At 52.7% G+C, this 22,574-nt stretch overlaps 1 protein-coding gene and 1 non-coding gene across 3 annotated transcripts in view; one reads left to right on the forward strand and one right to left on the reverse strand.

Annotated features, from left to right (window-relative positions):
- GRK5 (G protein-coupled receptor kinase 5) overlaps nucleotides 1–22,574 on the forward strand; it is a 232,351-nt gene that overhangs the window by 183,362 nt on the left and 26,415 nt on the right. Inside the window, exons 5-6 of one of the 2 annotated variants that reach the window (XM_069567275.1) lie at nucleotides 18,899–18,999; nucleotides 20,644–20,736. In XM_069567275.1, coding sequence (XP_069423376.1) covers nucleotides 18,899–18,999; nucleotides 20,644–20,736 — 194 coding nt within the window. Of the gene's footprint in view, nucleotides 1–18,898; nucleotides 19,000–20,639; nucleotides 20,737–22,574 lie in introns of both variants that reach the window. The other variant, XM_069567276.1, reaches the window with a different exon arrangement.
- TRNAY-GUA (transfer RNA tyrosine (anticodon GUA)) lies at nucleotides 15,522–15,611 on the reverse strand. Its single transcript is given in 2 exon segments — nucleotides 15,522–15,557; nucleotides 15,575–15,611. It is a non-coding gene; the product is annotated as a tRNA-Tyr (tRNA).

Raw genomic sequence — 22,574 nt, forward strand, 5'->3', positions numbered from 1 at the left:
ATTTATCTCCCAACAAAAACTCCATTCCCATTAGCAGAAACCCCCTATTTCCCTTTCCGCCCACTCCAGGCCACTGCTAATCTACTTCCTGTCTCTGTGGATTTGCCTGTCCTGGACATTTCATATAATTAAGTTTGTGTAATATATGGACTTTTGTGTCTGACTTCTTTCAAGGTTTCATCCATGTTGTAGTGGGTATCAGTATTTCTCATGTCTTTTTATGGCTGGATAGATAATATTCCATTATGGATATGCCCCATTTTATTTAACTCCTTATCAATTGACAGACACTTGGGACATTTCTACTTTGGGGCTATTATGAATCATGCTGCTATGACCTTCCATGCACAAGTTTTTGCATGAACATGTATTGTCATTTCTCTTAGGTATGTACTTAGGAGTGGAATTGCTGGGTCACATGGTAACTTGATATTTCATGAGTTGAGGAATGACTAGGCTGTTTTCAAAGTGACTGCACCAGCAGACATTCCCACCAGCAGGTTATGAAGGTGCCCATCTCTCCACATCCTCTCCAGCACTTGGTATTTTCTGTTTTGCTTTGTTTTTGTAATAATTCTAGTGGGTGTGAAGTGGTATCTCATTGTGGTTAGATTTGCATTTTCCTCATGACTAATGATAGAGAAGGTGATGGCAACCCACTCCAGTGCTGCTGCCTGGAGAATCCCAGGGACGGTAGAGCCTGGTGGACTGCCGTCTATGGGGTCGCACAGAGTCGGACACGACTGAAGCGACGCAGCAGCAGCAGCAGCAGCAGCCTGACTAATGAGCACCTTTTCATGTGCTTATCGGCCGTTCCTATATCATCTTTGGAGACAAGTCTATTCAAATCCTTTGCCCATTTTTAAATTGGGTTGTTCATCTTATTAATGTTGAATCCTAAGAGTTCTTTTTATGTTCTAGGTACAAGTCCTTTATCAGATGATTTGCAAATATTTTCTCTCATTCTATGGGTTGTCTTTTTACTTTCTTGCTGGTGGCCTTTGAAACATGAAGATTTTTCATTTGATAACATTCAGATTCATTTTTCTTACTTGCTTTTAAATGACTTGTTTTCATGTTGTCTTATCTGTCCTTGTAAAAAAAGGCCTGTTCTAATAATTTTATTCATTTTTGGCTGTGCTGTTTTTGTTGCTGTGCAGACTTTTTCTCTAGTTACGGTGTGCGGGCTTCTCATTGCGGTGACTTCTCTTATAGGGCGCAGGCTTTAGGGAGCGCAGGCTTCGGTAGTTCAGATGCTTCAGTAGTTGCAGCTCAATAGTTTCAGCTCCCAGGCTCCAGAGCACAGGCTCAAAAGTTGTGGCGCATAGGTTTGGTTGCTCTGCAGGATGTGCTATCCTCCCAGATTAGGGACTGAACCCGTGTCTCCTACATTGGCAGGTGGATTCTTTACCGCCGAGCTACCTGGGAAGCCCAGGCCTCAGTTTTTCGAGGATTAGGGTGTATATGGAGAAACATTAGGCCCATAAATCTCTCAGAGCCCATTGCCTGTTATGAAGAACAGGACCAGGTCTGGTCCTTCACCTGCACTCCAGCCCTGCTCTGGGTCAACATGACGCTATTCTTTAGGCCCTCTGGGTACAGCAGTGCAATCACCTGCTCTTGGATCTTTCTAGCAACTCCCCGAAATGGGTATTAGCGTAACCACTGTACAGACCAGGCACCTGAGGTTTGAGAGAGGTTGGTTTAGAATAGCAGAGGCAGGGCTTAGAAAGAACTCCTTAGGATCCTGCTTCAGCAATGCTGCTTGTAGAACATTTTGCTCTAGTTCATTTTAATTAGGCCCATGAGCAACTGTGCCAGGGCTCCACCCCGGTCACTAAGGCCAGGCAGGTGGCACCCAGTTTCAGTGTGGTTTTGCTAGAAAGTATCTATGGATTCCAAGGGAAACTCAGACCTGGCAGAGGGTCCTGTGGAAAGGACCCTGCGTGGGCTTCTTCCGACAAATGAAGTGGGCAGGTGGGCTGGGACAGGCTTCTGACGCGAACCAGCTTGGCATCCTCTGTGGGATGCTGGGAAAGCCCTGGAGCAGGCGCTGCTTAGAGGGCATTTCTCGCGGGAGGTCCGCTGGCAAGGCCCGCAGATGCAGGCCTCTTTGTCTCTGTGAACAATGATAGGCTAAGCAGGGCAGTTTGTTCTTGTTAAGGGGGAAATTACCCATCAGCCTGAGTTGCTGCACAAAAGAAATGTATTCCTAGTGCTTGTTTGGCTCTCCGGAAAACATCCACCTTTTATAAAGTAAGGAGCTTGAATGAAAGGAAATAATAATCACTCCAAGTTCCTCTTTCTCTGGCCCCCCTGCTCACAGCCTCACTTCACTGGCGCCTCCTCCTACCCCATCCAGGCAGCGGCATGGGATCCCAGCTAGTGCAAGCAGGCTGGCTTCCTGGTAGGGGACAGCTCCTCCGCCTCTGGGGCCGTCAGAGGCTTCAACCTTTGTCCTCAGGGGCACATGGAACCCCATTCTGCCACTTTCCAGCTGGGCATCCTTGGAGCCCCAGTTTCCCCATCTGAGTATGGGGATGATAGCAGTGGCGCTCAAGTGGGCTCCTTTGTCTTTAAATCAACTCATCTTTTAACTTAAATGTTTCAAAAGGAAACTTGGTATCTGGAATTGCCTGGAAAGCCAGTATTGATTTGTTGTACATAAAGATAACAGGAAAATTTGACATTACATCCTAGATGGATGCTATTTTGCTCATCTAAGGCTCTGAGCCTCCTTTCTCTTTGTTTTGAAGGGAAAGTAGCGAGTATTAGAGACAAGTTAGCAAGATAGCAAGTATCATCATACTGAGACTTTCTTCTTGATGATGGAAAACTTGAAGGAAAACTGAAAGGGGAATACTTTTTCCATTGAGTGATTCAACGTTATTTAATTGTGTCCTTGCACCTCCAGGCTAAGATCACTTCATCACCTTTAGAAAATGCTGGGCTGTCTGCCTCCTAACTGCGATGCATTTGATAAATGCTGGCTTGTTGTTGCTAGAGATAGCATAACCTAAAGCAAAGGGCACTGGACTAGGAGTGGGGGTCACTCTTGAATCTCCCTTCCTGGGGTCTGGGGCCTCAAGGAGCTGGCTCAGAATTGGCCTAACCATCTAACCAAAGCTTGGTCTCCGGGGCAACCAAGGCCACGGAATATGGGCAGGTTTGGCTAAAGCCTCCCTTCCTAGTGCCTGCCATGTCTTCCATGGGGTTTGAGCTCTGAGCCCGGCCTTGGAGCCAGCTTTTCGTCTCTGCTAAGATCACTTGACTCTTGTCTGCTTCTCAAGCACCCAGATCAGCGTCTCCATTCTGTTGTCAGTGAATCTGGTCAGCTCAGGATTCACCTCTGCTTGAACCCCTCCTGGGCAGGGCCTGACCAGGTGGCCAGCTGCATCCTGGGTTTTCCCACTTCTTACCTCAGCACTGCAGAAAGCCTCAAGGGTGGAAGAAGATTGAGAAGAAAACTTGAGAAAGGAACTTCCTGGGAACGGCTCTTACTGTGAGCCAAACACTGTTCTTAGAGCTTTAAATAACTCACTTAATCCTCCATTTTAAAGATGAGGAGATGAAGACACAGAGAGATTAAGTAACTCGCTCAAGGTCACACAGCTGACATGAAGGAAGCCGAGACTTCAGGGTCTATGCTCTTGACCCTTCCCTATCCTGCTCTCCTAAGAACCCAACCTGGCTCCCTTCCTTGGGCTCCACTCACACTTCCTCTTGATTGAAGAACTATTAGTGAGCAGGGAGCTAGGGCGCTGTTTTGAAGAGCATCAGGGCTCCTGGGTCATTACAAGTTTCTGCAGCCCCCAGCACTACATTGCTCCCTACGGAGGGCCCCTGCTGCTGAGCCATACTCAGAATAAAGATCTGGGCCTCCAGGAGTCCTGGTATGCTGGGAGATGACCCTTATAGCCCACTCTCAGGGACCATTCTGTCAGTTCACCCCAAACGGAAAGAGACGACACCGCCTAGAGTATGCTCCAGCTCCTGGGGATCTCAGAGGCCCCCCAGTCCAGGGCCTGGCCGCAGACTTCCTGATGCAAAGATGCATGGATCTGCTGTGATTGAGCAGGCCTTTGGCTGTCTTCTCCATCCTGGGCCCTGGCTTTTAGAAGAACACTTAGGACTCTTTGGAACCCAGTTTTTGAAAACTACTGGGCTAAGCCAGACTCCTCATTCCCTAGATGAGGGAACTGAGGCCCAAGAGGAGCCGGGTCCCTGAGGGTCATATAGCTGGAGGAGGAAACTGGAACATCCCTCACCGGGCTTCCCACTCGCCCGTGCTAGAAGGGTGGTACAGAGGCACAAAAAGGAAAGCTTCCTGGCTTCTTTTCCCACCTCCCACCCTAGCTGGCCTGCAGTGGAGCCTGAATTCCCGTGAGACTCTCATTCTTTGGATCAGTACTTGTCTAAATGCTGTGCAAAACTGAGAAGGCCACCGTTTAAGTATAGGTAGCTTCCCAGGTAGTGCTAGTGGTAAACACCCTGCCCACCAGTGCAGGAGATGAAAGAGTTGTGGGTTCGATCCCTGGTTCAGGAAGACCCCCTGGAGGAGGGCATAGCAACCCACTCCAGTATTCTTGCCTGGAGTATCCCATGGACAGAGGAACCTGGTCGGCTACAGTCCTTAGGGTCACACGACTGAAGTAACTTAGCACAGCACAGCCCTTGAGGGTATCACTGAATCTAACCCTCTCACACTCCTTTACTAAGGGTGGATATTAATGAGGGAGGCGGGGCAAAGTAACATTATTTTATTTCTTTGAAAACCTTTTTTTCCAGATTTTTTTTTAATGTAGACAATTTTTAAAGTCTTTATTGAATTTGTTACAATATTACTTCTGTTTTATGCTTTGGTTTTTTGACCGTGGGGCATGTCCAGCCAGGGATCAAACCCCCACCTTCTACACTGGTAGGCAATGTCTTAACCACTGGACCACCAGGGAAGCCCTAAGTAACATTGTTTTAGCACTTACTGTATGCTGTGTGTTTTATACCTTTATCGCATGCTGTCTTCATGATAGTCCTGGGTAGTAGACACAATTGTCCCTGTTTTACCTTGGAAAAAGGGCTTCATTAAGAGTAAAAGCTGGGAGAATTAAAAACAGGGACCGACACAGATACCTGTATGCAAATATCCATTAACAGCGTTATTCACAATTGTTGAAAAGTAGAAACAAGCCGTGTCCATCAGCGGATGAATGGATAAGCAAAATGAGGTCTGTCATACAATGGAATATTATTCAGCCATAAATAGGCATGAAGTCCTGATACCTGCTAGAGCATGAAAGAATCTTGAAAACATTAGGCTAAGTGAAAGAAGTGAAATGAAGGAGTGAAAGCCGCTCAGTCATGTCCAACTCTTTGAGACCCCATGGACTATATGATCCATGGAATTCTCTAGGCCAGAATAGCCTTGAGTGCCTAGCCTTTCCTTTCTTCAGGGGATCTTCCCAACCCAGAGATCAAACCCAGGTCTCCTGCATTGCAGGCAGATTCTTTACCAGCTGAGCCACATGGGAAGCCCAAGTGAAAGAAATCAGACAAAAAGGGCCACATTTGTATGATTCCACTTACATGAAATGTCCAGTATAGGCAAATTCATTGAGACAAAACTAAAGCTTACCAGAGTTTCAGGGGAAGGGATGGGGAGTTATTGCTTAATGGCTATAGAGTTTTTGTTTGGGATGATAAGAAAATTTGAGAAAAGATGGTGGTAATAGTCAACGTTATGACTGCAGTTAATGCCACTAAATGGTTAAAATGGCAATCTCTCTGCTATGTCTATTTGACCACAAGTAAAGAAAAAGAACAGAGAAAGAGTGATGATGAGATGTTACCCCAGTCTGTCTGGTTCTAGAACCTGGTTGCTTTCCTTTCCACTGTGTCGTCTTATCAGAGGTTGACCAAAGGCATCTTTCGAGCTGCTTCATGAAGGAGCTAGTTGGGGTGGGGGTGGCAGGTGGGCTGAGGGCTGTGTGGATCGGCTGGACCCTCCTGTGTGTGATCCACTTCTTGATGCCCAGCCTTTATGCTGTGTCATTAGCATTTTCTCATGTCCCAGACTCTCTGCACAGCATTTTCAACGACTGTGTAATTGTCCCTCAGTTCAGTTGCTCAGTTGTGTCCAACTCTTTGCTACCCCATGAAGCGCAGCACGCCAGGCCTCCCATCACCAACTCCTGGAGTCCACTCAAACTCATGTCCATTGAGTCAGTGACGCCTTCCAACCATCTCATCCTCTGTCGTCCCCTTCTCCTCCTGCCCCCAATCTTTCCCAGCATCAGGATCTTTTCAAATGAGTCAGCTGTTTGCATCAGGTGGCCAAAGTATTGGAGTTTCAGCTTCAACTTCAGTCCTTCCAGTGAACACCCAGGACTAATCTCCTTTAGGATGGACTGGTTGGATCCCTCAGATAGACATATTTATTTCTCCCTGCTAACTTCCCTGGAAAACACGCCCTCTCTGTCTTCAGCCTGACATCTCGGGGCTCCTCACAGCAGGCCAGGGCACGCCTGTCCAAGTTCCTCTTCCTTCCTTGTGACCTTCCAGGGCAGAAAATGGGAGTCTCCTTTGATGCTGGTGGAGCCGGTTCTGCCTCTGAACCCCGTTCCTCTGCGTGTGTGTGTGTGTGTGTGTGTGTGTGCTATTTCCTTCCCAGAACTCCTCTTTAGAGAGTGGCTGGATACAGTGAAGCCAGCCTCAGGCTTCCTGAGGACAACCTCCCCACCCTCAGCACTGCCCTGGATGGGCAGACACTGGTCTCTGACCCTGGGTCTTGGGCAGAGAAATGACATCCTGGGGGTTTCAGTCAAGTTTCCCAGGATCTTGAAAGATGCCTGCCCTCCTTCACTCCCGAGCTGCCTGGAATGAAATCTTCATGGGAGAAATGTCTTCCTGGGCCAAGGTATTTGCAGCACAGCTTCACACTGAAGCCGGTCTGGAGTCTGTGGACTGGAGGGTGACCTGGAAGATGGAACACTGACTCACTGTGCCCTCTCCGCTCACACGCAAGGAATGAGAGACACCCCGGGGTGTGAGCTTCTGCACCCCGGCCCCATCGGACCTGGGCCCTAACTGTGAATTACCTGCACGTGACCATCCTGACCTAGAGCGGAGTTGGCCGGATCCAAGCCCCTCGCCAGGAAAAAGCCTGCTTCTCTGGGTCCTGAGCGCCAGCCCTCAGCCTGTGTAAACACCAAGTCATCTCCCAATGCGAGCTCTGGGCCCGCAGTTCTTGACCGGGGATTATCAAGTTGACAGAGCCCGGCTGGCCTCCCGCTCCAACGTCCAGGCACATTTCGTTTTGTTAATTATCCGTTTTTGCTTTTGACGTAAAAAAGTCAAGGTCTGGGTCAGGGCCACTTGTGTGTTTTCCTTTCTTTCTCATTAAAGTTGCCCAGCTCTCAGGGCCTCTGGCTAAATTCTACCAGTGTTTAAAAATGCTCTCACTTCCTGACCTCTAAAACATCCTTCATCCTGATTTCTGCGAAGCCACTTAAAAACAGCAAAGGATGCAAGGGACAACATGCTTTACTTCCCAGTCTGCTTTTCCCTCCTTGGAGGGTGAGGGCTGTGTTTCACCACTTCGCTGACACAGAGAATGCGACCCTTTGTGACGTGGGGTGGCCAGGTCAGCAGGGGCACCCTCTGAAAGGGCTGGGACCCCATGCAGGGCATACTTGTTCAGAGGACTTCCTGACCCAGTAGCCCTTCACCAGTGGATAGTCTCTGTGAGCCTGCTCTTTGCCATCTTAAATTTGTCCAGAAAAGTACTGATTTGGCCATGGGGTTAGGGTTGTGTGTGTGCTAAGTCACTTCAGTCGTGTTCGACTCTTTGCGACGCTATGGACTGTAGCCCACCAGGCAAGAATACTGGAGTGGATTGCCATGCCCTTCTCCAGGGGATCTGCCTGACCCAGGGATCAGGCAGGTTCTTCACCACTAGCTCTACCTGGGAAGTGTTAGGGTTAGAGTCGGGATTCTTTCAGAGTGCTGGTCTTCTCATTGTCCGGCCACGTCCCCTTCATCCTCTGAGCCTTGATAAGACCTCACCTTGGCCATGAGGTCACCTCTCTGAGCTCGTCCTTCTAGGGGCTGAGCGCCCACACCACACTTGGCCACCCCCACTCCCCACCAGCCTTGAACTCCTACCATTGGCCAAGTGAGTCGGTTTATGAGGTCTTTGGGGTGCGGCTCATGACCTGGGCACAGAACAGACACTCAGGGAACCTGTTGTAACTGATGGACGGTGTCAGCTCAGACCCTTGCAGGAGAAACAGCGGGCTCCTTGCTTCCTGACTTGTATCTTCCACAGCACCAAGCACCTCTTAAGTCTGCTCACAAAGGCAGCTCCTGTCCCCCCCAGTATCTTCCTGGCAGAGTAACCAGCTAAACCCAGGGTCGGCCCTGAATTGGTATAAGAGATCTTTGCCCAAAGACTTAAGGAGATTGCCAGGGTGGCCACATATTCTGTCTGCGTCATAATGGAACCATGGGCCTTACAAAGGACACTGGGCTGCTTCCTACCACAGTGTCAAAGCAACGGCCTTCCTAAACTTCTCCAGCCACAAGAAGCTCCAGAGAGCCCTGTGAGGCCCTCTGGGTCTTTGGCTGTTTATCACAGAAAGATAAAAGCGCAGAGTAGCGGTCAGGCTGGAGGTGGATCCCCGGGTGCCCCTCTGGAGAAGTTTCCTTCAAGACTGAGTGCCGTCTGTCAGAGACAAAGGAAGATCCAGGTTTTGTGGCAGCTGAAGCTTAAATAACATTGAGGAAAAGTCTTTAAGAAGAAAGAACAGAACATTAGGTTCCAAAGTGAGTATCTCCTGAGAAGGAGAAAAGAAATCACAACGGACACCTACAGCCTTGGGGATTCGGTGCTTGTCACCTGAGACCTCCATTTCCCAGAAATGCTTGTGCAGACTTGCTTCCTCTCCCACAGAGAACACTTGGTTGCTCCCTGGACTGCAAGTAAGGGGCCCCAGAGCTTCAGCTCCCTCTGCTTTGGGGTGAATTACTTCTGAATGGAGACCACGCCTCCCTAATGGTCAGCAGCAAGCCTCACCTCTCCTTAGAGCGTGAGAGAGGAGCTGTGAGACTTGTCATTTTCCCAGTGTCTACCCCAAGGACCTCCAGCCACCAGCTGCCTATCCAGCATGTGTCTCTTCCCTCAGGGGCTGTATCTGGCATGGTGCTCAGGCCACATGGTCCAGCAGCCTCTTTGCCCACGTGGACACCCAGGGAGGAGCTCGTGTCTGGGCCGAGAGCCACAGGATGGAGTCTGGTCTAGTCAGGCCCGGGAGCCATAGTCTCACAGCCCCTTTGCTTGAGAGCGCTTGGCTGGGCTGGTTCACTTTCCCAACGACCAAGATAACCAAACTCTGCCTTTCCCTTTGGTTCTGTTCTTGTCTGGGGCTCGTTGGTTTGTGCCTGCTGCCTGGCAGGTGTGGAAGACGAACTATTCCAGATGGACCCAGGTTCTGCGGCCCCTGGCTTCCCCACACGGCACTGAAGGTTTTGATTAAGAGGAAGAAGAATGGGGCTTTCTCTTCCTGTCAGCCAGACCTTAAATCAACCCTGGAGTGAAACGTTGTCCAAGGCTGCCGATCGGCAAATGCGCTCCGTTGTCTGCCGGTTGTGATTGTACAAGCAGGTTTCACTTGCAGCCAGGATTTGGGGGTTGGACTGGGCCCTGCTTTGCCCACCTCCTTCCCGTCCTGCTTTCTTCACCCAATTCCTGTTCCTAGTGTCAGGCAGGCTGGGCTAAGTTAGTTTTTATGGAACTTGGAACCAGCCAACTTGAGTGGGGGGAGAGAAGAGGGAGGGGAGGGGGAGACTTTGGAGGGTCCTCCTCACCACCAGGCCCAGCTCCTGATTTTACAGATGGTGAATTTGCCTGGAGTATTGGTGGCAGGTGGCAGATACTTATCTCCCAGTTGTTCAAAGGAGGAATTTACTGGAAGTGGGGGCGGGGGGGATACGGTTAAATGAAACCGTCAGAGAGATATGGCTCTTCATGGGCTCAGGAACCCATGGCCCCAGGGTGCTTCTCCCAAGGCAGTTCCAGTTTCCCCACCCCCAGCCACCCTCAAGCCTCCAGTCCACAGTTTCCACCCCAAACAAACACTCCAACTGGTTGTAACTAAGAAAATCCCAAAGAACTGACTGACCCAGTTGGCTCAAAGGCAGGAGGTAGACCAGATGACCTCATGAAGGCATTTCTTCTTTGAATGAACATGTGCATACACATTTGGTGAACAAATGTATCAAGCACTGACTGTTCAGTGCACATTGTAAGTTCATTTCAGCAAAGCAGAGTGGAGAGATGGCAGGTTTTGGAGCTGCACAGGCCTGGATTTGAACCTCAGGTCATCTGTTTATGAACTGTTCCGTCTACGGGCATGTAGAGTCCTAGCCGCTCGCCAAGTGCTTACTCAAGTTCAGATGAGGCAGGAATAAACAACATTTCTGCCCCTTGAAGAGCTCCCTAAGGCTCAGCATCCACGAGCCCCGCCTAGGGCATCGTTCTGGGAAGTGATGGGAAGTATGAATTTGTGGGAGAAGTCACCTGGAGGGGCCAGTGGCTATCAGCCAGCCCCTCTCCTTAGGCGCCCACGATGCCTATGACCCTGGCTCTGCTAGAGGGTGATTCCCACCCCTGCCCCCGCCCACGGCTGGGCCTGGGCAGCCCTGTGTGCAGAGCTTCCCACCATTGACGCAGATCTCTTCATCAAGGGTCAAGGGGCGGCCAGGGTATGGCTGTGGGAGTGCCCCTCCCTGGTTCCTGTCCTGGAGGAGAAGTGAGTTGGCCCTCCAACAAACAGTTGCCTCCAACCTGGTATGGGTGGGACAGGCAACACCCACCCACCACCCCCCCGCCAGAAGCCACCTGTTTGGAAGGAAGGGGACCCGCTGAGACTCCTGTCTTCCAGAGTGTCTTGCCTCTCTTGCTCAGCTTTTCCTGAAAACCAGGTCTGTCCACATTGAGAAATTGCAAACAGTTTACATGGGGAATGTCAACTGCCCACATATGAAAATATACACATCATTAAGCCCTAAGTGCTTGCGTCTGGAAATAGAGCGGACAGTCTCCTGGGCTGACCTTTTGCTCACTGATGGAACTGCTGCTAATGAGCAGGGAGCTCCTTGGAGGGATGTTTTCATATAGTGAAGCGAAGCATATGCTCGCCATTAGCCTGAGAGAGTGTGTGTGTGTGTGTGTGTGTGTGTGTGTGTACACAACAGTGCAATATAAACATTGCTCACCAAAACACACAACGTCCACTGCACCTCATTATCCAGCTCCACCAGCCTCCAAAGAAGGCTTGCTCTCCAAGGCAGAGTCACATCCCCACTCACTATTTGAGAAAGACCATGGCATCCTTGGAGGACCTGTAGAGCTCAGGGATAAGGCTCTCTGACCAGACTGCCTAGGTTTGAATCTTGTCTCTGCTCCCATGCTAGCTGTGTGATCTTGGGCAAGTAACTTAACTTCTCGGGGCCTATTTCTGCATCTATCAGATGGACATGATAAAACTTTTGTTGTAGTTGTTCAGCTGTTCAGTCATGTCTGACTCTTTGCAACGCCATGGACTGCGGCATCCCAGGACTCCCTGTTCATCACCAACTCTTGGAGCCTACTCAAACTCACGTTCATTGCGTTGGCAATACCATCCAACCATCTCATCGTCTGTCATCCCCTTCTCCTCCTGCCCCTAATCCCTCCCAGCATCAAAGTCTTTTCCAATGAGTCAGCTCTTTGCATGAGGTAGCCAGAGTAATGGAGTTTCAGCTTTAGCATCATTCCTTCCAAAGAACACCCAGGACTGATCTCCTTTAGAATGGACTGGTTGGATCTCCTTACAGTCCAAGGGACTCTCAAGAGTCTTCTCCAACACCATACTTCAAAAGCATCAATTCTTCAGCACTCAGCTGTCTTCACAGTCCAACTCTCACATCCATACATGACCACTGGAAAAACCATAGCCTTGACTAGATGGACCTTTGTTGGCAAAGTAATGTCTCTGCTTTTTAATATGCTGTCTAGGTTGGTCATAACTTTCCTTCCAAGGAGTAAGCATCTTTTAATTTTATGGCTGCAATCACCATCTGCAGTGATTTTTGGAGCCCCCAAAAATAAAGTCTAACACTGTTTCCACTGTTTCCCCATCTATTTCCCATGAAATGATGGGACCAGATGCCATGATCTTTGTTTTCTGAATGTTGAGCTTTAAGCCAACTTTTTCACTCTCCTCTTTCACTTTCAAGAGGCTCTTTAGTTCCTCTTCACTTTCTGCCATAAGGATGGTGTCATCTGCATATCTGAGGTTATTGAGATTTCTCCCAGCAATCTTGATTCCAGCTTGTCCTTCTTGCAGCCCAGTGTTTCTCATGATGTACTCTGCATATAAGTTAAACAAGCAGGGTGACAATATACAGCCTTGATGTACTCCTTTTCCTATTTGGAACCAGTCTGTTGTTCCATGTCCAGTTCTAACTGTTGCTTCCTGACCTGCATATCTGAGGTTATTGATATTTCTCCTTGCAATCTTGATTCCAGTTTGTGCTTCATTCAGCCCAGCATGTCACATGATGTATTCTTCATACAGGTTAAATAACCGTAAAACCCACTTTGAGAGATTAAAAAAGATACCCCATGGAAAGTTCCTAGGACTTAACATAATAGGTGCTCAAGAAATCGCAACGATGATGAATGTTGTCAGTGGGAGGTGGGATTGTGTGGAAGGCCCTGCGGACTCAAAGAATCGTTTTGGATGAGGTTGCATTGGGAAAAGGTCCTGAAGACTGCGTAGTGTATGGACAATGAGCCATGATGGGTGGCAAGGGCTCCTTCCATGAGAATAGCAAAGGCCTGGTGGCTGGAAAGCCAGAGTTTACCCAGGAAATGAGTGTGCAGTGGGAGCAGAGGGCATGATGGAGAGGCAGGTTGAGGAAGGCCTTTGGGACTAGATCAAGAAGGCTCTGAACTTGGTCTGTTGGCAGTGGGGCTCATCTCTGCTGTGTGAGGTGGAAAAACTCTCTTAGGGGCTGTTGTATCCACGTACGAGCAGGTGGTTGCAGAGGCTTGTGAGTGCCTAATACTAGTTAGTCCAGGCAAAAGAAGAGAATTCTTGAAACATACCAGGGCTGAGATTGCTGTGTGTGCCTGTCCCTGTCTGTGAAGTGGGGACAAGCTGGTTTTGAGTGGGGACAGCAAGGCAGAGGCTGTGTTCCTTCCCTCGAGTGGCTCAGGACACCTGGTTAGAGCCCATCCAGCTCAGATCCACCGGCCCGAACTCTGCCCGCTATGGAGCCCCTCCACTGTTGGGGTGCTCTCCCTGGCCAGCGCCGTGAATCAGAGGGGTCTCATCTCCGTTTTTCCATCTGTGCCACGAATGGGGTTACATCAGTGAAGCCCCGAGGCTCTTCCCAGGAGAGCCCTCTGTGTTCTCCCCCTCCTGCTGTATCCTCTGGGCTCCTGGATCTCTAAACAAGTGTTGGGCGTGTATTTCCTGGAGACTCCAAGGATGACAGGAGAGGTGCTCGCTTCGGGATTCTTGGCGGCTGCGGAGGAGGCATTGGAGGGTGGTTTCTGGCCCCGGCCATGCCTCCATCCCTCAGCACCCCCAGGGACACCGGCCACATAAGGTGGATGCCATCTCCACTCTGACCTCTTGACATGAAGAACTTGGATGCTTCGGCAACAAGGCCCTCAGACATCGCAGTTTCTCTCTGATGCAGGAAATGAGGTCCCTTCCTTCCGCTGATCACCTAGGAGCAGAGGGCAGCAGCGGCGCCAGCCCCGGGGAGAGCAGGGGTAGCAGGCCCCCGCCACACACACACACACACACACATACACACACACACACACACACACACACACACACACACCCTCCCCCGCCCTTACGGTTCCACCCTTGGCCTGATGACTCAGCCGTCTGTGAGAACCAGCCTGGCAAGACATGACCGTGCCAGCCGTCGCCCTTATTTAGCTCTATCTGGATGAGCCCTCCTCCCCGTGAGCAGCACCCCCTACAGCTCCCCGCTTGCCCGCCTCCTGACCTTTGGGCTCCCCCCAACTCCCGTGTAAACCCCACGTCTCCCTCAAGATCCAGCCCTCTCCAGGGGGCTCTCTCACTTTTCCCCTAAATTCTTACTGCAAAGGCCGCCCTCCTCAGGTCTGAGATGAATCACCGGGTAATTATTTCAGGTGTGCCAGCTGGCCTTCCTCCTCTGATGGGGGTTGGGGGATGGAGGGAGAGTGATGGCGGGGGAGGGCGGGGGGCTGGTCAGCCCTGGGGTGTCTGCAAGCGCAGCGCAGCATCAAGGGGCTCAATTGCGCCACCTGGTGGACCGGCTGCGGATGACCTGTGGAGGCCGAGTGGGGTTGGGGATGGGCAGTGGGGGATAGGGGGTGGGGGCTGGGGGACTGTCGGTCTGCCCCGGGGGCTCCATCCCTGTCACTGGAGGTTGCTGAGGGAGGCAGAGGCTTGGGCGTGGTGGATGATCCACACAGGCTTCCCTGGTCGAGGGCTGAGGTACGCACCCATGGAGGCTTCCTGCCCAGACCAGACCCATGCCTTCCCCCCAACCACCATCCCTTCCTTTCCAACCTCGGTCCCTGAAACACCCCAGGTAATCCCTGTTAGTCCGCTGCTGCTGCTGCTGCTGCTAAGTAGCTTCAGTCGTGTCCAACTCTGTGCAACCCCATAGATGGCAGCCCACCAGGCTCCTCTGTCCCTGGGATTCTCCAGGCAAGAATACTGGAGTGGGTTGCCATTTCCTTCTCCGATGCATGCATGCAAGCCGCTTCAGTCGTGTCCAACTCTGTGCAACCCCATGGACAGCAGCCCACCAGGCTCCTCTGTCCAAGGAATTCTCTAGACGAGTGTACTGGAGTGGGTTGCCATTTCCTTCTCCCTGTTAGCTGCTGCTGCTAAGTCGCTTCAGTCGTGTCCGACTCTGTGGGACCTCCCTGTTAGCATGTCATCCCAAATCCAGCACATGCTCCCGCTTAATCCATTGCTATACAGATGCAGCTTCAGGACAAATCCTTAGCTCTTCTAACTAACCAGATCCTCCCACCCCGCCCCCACCAGCCCCTAACTCTCTCCTCCTTAGAAATCCTAAGGCCTCCAGTGCCCTGAATCACCGCTGGTCATCTATACCGTCCCTGTCTCCGTGTTGTAGAGGTGTCCGTGGAGGAGAGGATGAGAGGTCTGGCCTAGGCCCCATGTTGAAGTTTAGGGCCACGGGCAGTGAGGCGGCGTGAGAGCACTGAGAATAGGGGAAAAGTGAAGTTGCTCAGTTGTGTCCGACTCTTTGCAACCCCATGGACTGTAGCCCATGAGGCTCTTCCATCCTTGGAATTTTCCAGGCAAGAGTACTGGAGTGGGTTGCCATTTCCTTCTCCAGGGGATCTTCCTGACCCAGGGATTGAACCCGGGTCTCCCGTATTGCAGGCAGACGCTTTACTGTCAGAGCCCCCAGGGAAGCCCAGAGCAACTAAGGCAACTTCCTTTGAGCCGGAATCGAACCAGCAACCTAAGGATGTGCACATTTATCAAGTCTACAGTCCTCCACTCTACCAGCTGAGCTATCGAAGGGTGCATATGAGAACAGGGAAGTGGGGCCAAAAGGGAGGAGGGGGCTTAGGGAGATGTGAAGGTGCAGAGCCCACGGGGCCCCTGTACCATTAACTGGCCTGCACCATTCATGTTTGGAACGACGCAACGGGCTCTTCTCAAGGTGCTGTGGTATCCAGAAAACCCTTGGACAGCCCTCCCCTCTTGTCGCCTCAAAAGTGTGTTTTGGTAACACACACAGCAGGAAGCCCAGGACCTGTGGCCTAGGCGTCAAGAACAGGCGGGAGTGCGTCTGGGCTGTCGCGGGGCTGGAGGTACAAAGGGGCGAGTGTACAGAGTCTGCCCGACCCGCTGGGCCTGCCGGCCACTGGCCCCGTCCAACTGCAGCCCCAAGTGGTACTGAATTCAGGGTTGATTTTACATTCCACAGGGAGGGGTGGAGCAGGTTATTTTCCTCTGGTGATGGGGGGCTTCTACCCACAGACAGTGGATAAGGCACACCTGAGCTTGAATGCCCCATCTATTCCCTGCCTCAAGGGAGAAGAGCCTGGGAAGCGTCTTGGGCAAAGAGGTGCGGATGTTTTCTTGCTCCATGTGTGACTCGGGGGGCAGGACAGGTGGCCCTGCAGCCTGAGGCTCCTCTAGGAACCAAGTCCTTTCCCACCAGGCTGGAGGGGAGAGCTTGGTGGTCCGAAAGCCTGAGTGTGCACAGCTGTGTCCCTGAGGTGCAAACTGTGTTTTAAGCCATCTGGAGTTGGCCGTGGAGATGCTCTCCTAAGGGGCGCCCGGGACTCGTCCTGATGGCCAGCACGGTGGACTTCTGGCAGGTCTGCAGACCGCTCATGTCAGGGTTGGCCAGCCATGGGCTGCAGCTGCCCTAGACCTTTGGGAGGCCCAGCGTTCACAGCGGGGCCACCAGTTCCCAGACCCTCCCCCAGTCCCCCCAAGCCATACCAGCACACATTTCAAAGGACCCTTTGTCCCTGGATCTGACCCCTGGGTTGAGAAGATCCCCTAGAGAAGGGATAGGCTACCCACTCCAGTATTCCTGGGCTTCCCTGGTGGCTCAGCTTGAAAAGAATCCACCTGCAATGTGGGAGACCTGGGTTCAATCCCGGGGTTGGGAAGATGCCCTGGAGAAGGAAAAGGCTACCCACTCCAGTATTCATGGAGAATTCCATGGACCATATAGTCCATGGGGTCACAAAGAGTCGGACACGACTGAGCAAATTTCACACTTCACTTGGTGCCTACATGCACACTCTTGTGTAAAGTCGGAACCTGCAGGCTGGGACCCCGTGAGGAGATCACCCTGTGACCAAAGAAATAAAGTGTCACCTCCAACACTGCTGGCCCGTGGGGGTCCCAGGCGCCAGCGGCCTCCACCAACACCCCTTCTCCAGGCTGCTTTCAGCCCCACAAATATCCGAGGGCCTCGCGGTCTTTACTGTTTGGTTAGAAATTAAGGGAACATCTGTGACATGGAGGAGAATGACCCCAATCCTTCCACTCCATCCTGACCCTCAGCTCCATCCCAGAGGGGCAGTCCTGCTGGAGAGAGCCACAGCCCTGCCCGCCAGAGCTCTCGAGGCATTCCTGAGCCCTCAGGGCAGTGAGGGGGACATTCTTCTCCAGAGCCCACCTGGCCTGCAGGAAACACCCCTCCCTTCTCCAGCCTACCTCACAGGCCTCCTGGGACCAGCAGGGATTAGCTTCCTGGAAAGAGATCCAAAACTATGTGGAATTCTCCCGCCTTCAAGCCACAGAGGACAAACTGTGGTCACCGGGACCCCAGGGCCCTTTTTCTTACGTGATGCATCAGACCTCACCTGTGGGGAGAGCCTTCTCAGTTTGCGGGGAAGGATCAACACCCTCAGATTCCCCCTGATGTGACTAGAACAGCAAGTGCCTCTTTGAGCAGTGGCACGGCCCACCCTCCCAGCAGGTTTGGGTTTTTACGTTCCCAGCTTAAAGCTGCCGACAGCTTCTTATTCCCTTCTTACTGGCAGAAGGTGTCGTTCCCCAGAGTCACTCGAGAGGGGGTTTGGTTGGAATCGCTTCGTCTCTTCACGTCATCGGGCCAGAGACTGAATTTAAACCCGTGGTCGTTAAACCAAGCGCGTCATCACCAGCTGTTAACTCCCCTCCGAGCTTTGAGTTTAGGCGGCGCCCCCAGAGCTCTCCTGCCCGCCAGTTCCAAGGAATGACAGTGCTGGGACTTCACGCGCAGCTGAGCCGCCCCCAGACCCCCGGAAGCCCCTCCCGTCTGCTCAGGAGTGGGGAGGGCCCAGGCAGGAGGGCCCAGGAGGGGTGGGAGGTCTGAGGCCACATTCTGCTTTGCCTCTGACCCTCCCCTCAGAAGCTTTCCCAGCTGACCCCCAACCCTCTGCAATAACACTCCCCCACCAGCCACCACCACTGAGACGAGTGGCTCACCACCCTGAGCTGTAGCATCTTCTGTGTAAGTTCCAGCTCAGCCCACAGCTAAGGTCACATCTCAGGGGCCTCCTGGGAGATGGCGGTGAAAGAGGGGAGCCCACACAGGTGGTCCAGACACCCACCACTTCCAACCAGCTTCACTCTAGACCCACCTAGCCTGGGATAAATCCCGTCTCTGCCGCTTGCTGGTGACCTTGGGCAAAGGTCTTAACCTTTCCGAACCTGTGGTTTCCTCAACTGTGAAATCAGCATCATTGTAGCATCCGAGTCATACGGCTTCATTGACTGGTTCTTGGAGAAACGGTTATTTCTGACCATCCTCCTGATGACAGCAAGGCTGTGTCCAGAGCAAGGCTCGCAGCTCCAGCAGTCATGTGGGCGTGGGATGCAGCCCTGGCAAGCCCAAGCCAGGCCCACGTCGCCGCCTTCTGCTGCTCTCCTGGGCACAGGGCCGCCCCTCCACACCCCGTCGCCTGCTCTAGACCCCCTGATGTGCGCCCTCCGAGGACACAGCCCCCCTGTGGCTAAGGGGCAGGGGTAACTCTCGGGGGGGTCCCTTCACTGTGAGTGCTCACGCCCCGCCCTCGGTTCCGGCCACAGCCCTGGACACAGGATGTCACGATCTTTGTCACAGAGGAGGACAGTGGGGCTCCAAGGAGCAGGGTGGCCTTATGAGGTCGCCACACTCTCAGTGGCAGAACCAGAAATCTGACCCGAAGTCCAGACCAGTTGGGTCACCACCTTCCATCGCTGCTACCTCCCCATGCGGTGGGGGGGCCAGGACCAGGTGCGGGCGGGTGGGGCCCCAGTGGCAGCCTGGCCCCCTGCCCCCTCCTCACTGATGCCTCCTCTTCTGTTCCTGCCTCCAGTCCCCAATTTTCATCACCCAAGTTGGACGGGACCTGGTCTCTCAGACGGAGGAGAAGCTCCTTCAGAAACCCTGCAAAGAACTCTTCTCGGCCTGCGTGCAGTAAGTGCCCCGGGCCCTGGCCTCCCCTCCTCTTTCCCTGTCCGGGAGTCAGGACCCTCAGCCTCCTTGTGGGTCTCTACCCGGTCACCTGGAAAGGGGGCTGCCTCTTGCGTCCCTCCCCCGGAGCACTGGGCACCCGAGGGCAGGTCTTCAGTGCCCGAGGGCCCCCGCCAAGCCCCCCAGCAGCCTGTGTATGAAGGGAAAAGAGCCCAGGGTGCCAAGTGCAGAGAAAACATGTGCTTCAGATGATGTAGCTCCCAGGCCGCTGACAAGGAGGCATGTATAAAGCTCTACCCCGGTCTGGCTGGTCTGGAAACCCTTCCTGCCCACCCCACCCCGCCTACTGCTGCCACCTACCCGCACTGCTGATGAAGCGGGGATGCAGGCTGCCCCTGGCCACGCCCCACCAGCTCATCGCAGGCTGCAGTGGGTGTGGTGCCAGCCGAGCGCCAATTAGGCTCCGTCATCTCGCTCGGATGTGCCGCGAAGCTACATGTATGCACTGGGCTCACAGCCGCTCCTGTGCCCAACGCGCCTTCCCCATGGGCTGACAGGCAGGGGCACAGACTTACCCACCGAGGTCACAGCAGGTATGGGTGCACCCTTGTTCAGAGTTCGCAGCCCAGACATTAATTGGGCACCTGCTATGTGCGTGTCACTCAAGGGAGACCTTGCGAGCAAGAGTGCAGTCCTGCCTTCATGGCTTACTGCCGGCGCTCCGTGCCCTATGGGAAGAACTGGGATGTTCTGGGGAGGGTCAGCTTGAGGCCCAGCCCTGTGGCAGGTGCTGGGGAGAGACCACTGTGGGCAGAATCCGGGCTTTGGAGGTGGCCGAGGGTCAGCCCTGACAGTGGGTGGGGGGTCCCTGGGTTGCCCCCTGCCCTTGAGGGAGTGGCTCTCCTGGCCCCGCACTGGCCCCTGTTCTCAGTCTGGCAGGACGCACTCTCCAAGGTTCTCTCACTGAGTGTCCTTCCCTTTCCCAGGCCCCAAGCGCCTGGGTTTGACTGGTCAGTGTGGCTGCTTTTTAAAGGGAACCAAGCCCAGCCCTGCCTGCAGCCAAGTTCAGAACCCTCCAGGGCCTGGCCTGGGACCTTTCCCACAGCACGTGCCCAGTAAATTCTACTGCAGGGGGCTTCACTGGTCCTGACCAAATCCAGAGCCCGTGCCCCTCGGCCTCTTGCCAAGACACCCTCTGCCTCAAAGTCCCAATCCCTCACATAGTTGAACAGTGCTGGGTTCTCATCTCAGCTCCTGTCCCTTCTTCAGAGAGATCTCTCGGACCCCCCAGGGGCCTCGCTACCTGCTACTCATGATAACATGCCCCTGGGGTCATTTATTTATTCGTGGTCTGTCCCCCTCACAATGCCACGGCTCACAATGCCACGGCATTGTGTCCCGGAGCCCAAGCGGTGCCCAAGGCAAGTACTGACGACTCGTCTGTGGGCCAGTCAGTCTCAGACCAGCTTTGTAGAATGGCCGGGGCCTGGCTCCTCTCCTGCTGTGTCTGTTGGAGGCCGCTATGTGTCTGCATTTCCAAAGTCTGGAGGTGGAGGAGGCCGGGCGGTGACCTGCTGCTATGGCCCTGCCCACCTGCTGCAGAGTCAGGATGGTGAAGTGTTCATCCGTTTGTCCCCTCCGAGCTAGGTCTGTCCATGACTACCTGAGGGGAGAACCCTTCCACGAGTACCTGGACAGCATGTATTTTGATCGCTTTCTCCAGTGGAAGTGGTTGGAAAGGTGAGTGCTTCTGGGGTGGCACACCCCACACACCAGTGTGTACAAGTGTGTGTGTCAGCAGGGTGGGGATATGAGTTTTTCCCATAACAAGTTAGATAGAAATCAGTTACTTCCCTTGGGTCCATGGCTCAAATAAAATGAAGCATTCTCTTCCTGTTCATTTCTTGAGTATTCTGGAAATGCTCAATGCTTATTATTGTGCACAAACAACACACACACACACACACTCATTCAGACATATACTCAGCATTCTGTGCTTATTTTTTTGGTTCACTGTCTTTGGGAAGTCTTGCTTTGCCAACATAAAGGGCTGCCATATTCTTACGCTAGGACTTCTCAGGTGGCACTAGCGGTCAAGAACTCTCCTGCCAGTGCAGAAGACATAAGAGACTCAGGTTCACTCCCTGGGTTGGGAAGATCCCCCGGAGGAGGGCACGGCAACCCCCTCCAGTATTTTTGCCTGGAGAATCCCATGGACACAGGAGCCTGGGGGGCTTCAGTCCACGGTGTCGCCCGGAGTCAGAGGCGACTTAGCTTGCATGCACATAGTCTTACACAGATGTACACATTTCTCATGTAACCCACCCCCTATTGATGGATGTTGGAGATTGGTCTCAATTTTGTGTGCAACCTTCCCTAAATAGTGAATAGCTATGTACGTAAAGCTTTTCCAAAATATTTGTTTATTTATTTGGCTGTGCTGGGTTTTAATTACAGCCCTCAGGATCTTCAGTTGCAGCTTGTGGGATCCAGTTCACTGACCAGGGATCAAACCGGGGCCCCCTGCACTGGAAGCGCAGAGTCTTAGCCACTGGACCACCAGGGAAGCCCATACATCTTTATGTACTTTCAGAGATACATCATAGATATTCCTAGCAGAGGAACTCCAGGGGCAGGGTTTTCAGCTGTGAGGGGCGGCTAGATCTCCCTCCCCAACTGCTGCCCACTTCCTAGTCCTGCCCGTGCCCCGGGTGTCTGCGTGGCCTCAGCTTCAGCCACACTGTTCTTGGCCTGTGAGAGCAGGGTTTCCTCCTTGTTTACCTTTGATCTCTAATTGTGGGTGAGACAGAGCATCTTTTCACGTCTTTTATTTGCCACCTTATGCTTTTGAACTGTGGTATTGGAGAAGCCTCTTGAGAGTCCCTTGGACAGCAAGGAGATCCAACCAGTCCATCCTAAAGGAAATCAGTCCTGAATATTCATTGGAAGGACTGGTGCTGAAGCTGAAACTCCCAATACTTTGGCTACCTGATGTGAAGAACTGACACATTGGAAAAGACCCTGATGCTGGGAAAGATTGAAGGCAGGAGGAGAAGGGGACAACAGAGGATGAGATGGTTGGATAGCATCACTGACTCGATGGACATGAGTTTGAGCAAGCTCTGGGTGTCTGTGATGGACGGGAAGCCTGGCGTGCCACAGTCCATGGGGTCGCAAAGAGTCAAGACACGGCTGAGCAACTGAACAGAACTGATTCTCTTCAAAGAGCTCCTACACACACAGCAGTGACTTGGTCAGGCAGAGGTGGCCTCTGTGTGACTGATGAGAAAGGGGAGGCCATGAGTATGTGGCTTGCTGGGTCACGCTAGAGGGGTTAGTGCAGCCCAGGGGGTACCGCAGCCCAGGGCCCCTGAGTGGTGCTCTGCCCACTGCAGCATCCCAGGATTTGCAGGTCAGGGCTATGTTCGCATTAAAGACATACTGTGGGGACTTCCCTGGTGGTCCAGTGGTTAAGACTCTGCTTCCAGTGCAGGGGATATGGGTTTGAAACCTGATCAGAGAACTGAGATCCCACACGCCACAGGGTGTGGCCAAAAATAAAAAAAAAACAAATAAAT

Source organism: Ovis canadensis, chromosome 22 (assembly GCF_042477335.2).
Source record: "Ovis canadensis isolate MfBH-ARS-UI-01 breed Bighorn chromosome 22, ARS-UI_OviCan_v2, whole genome shotgun sequence".
NCBI lineage: Eukaryota > Metazoa > Chordata > Mammalia > Artiodactyla > Bovidae > Ovis > Ovis canadensis.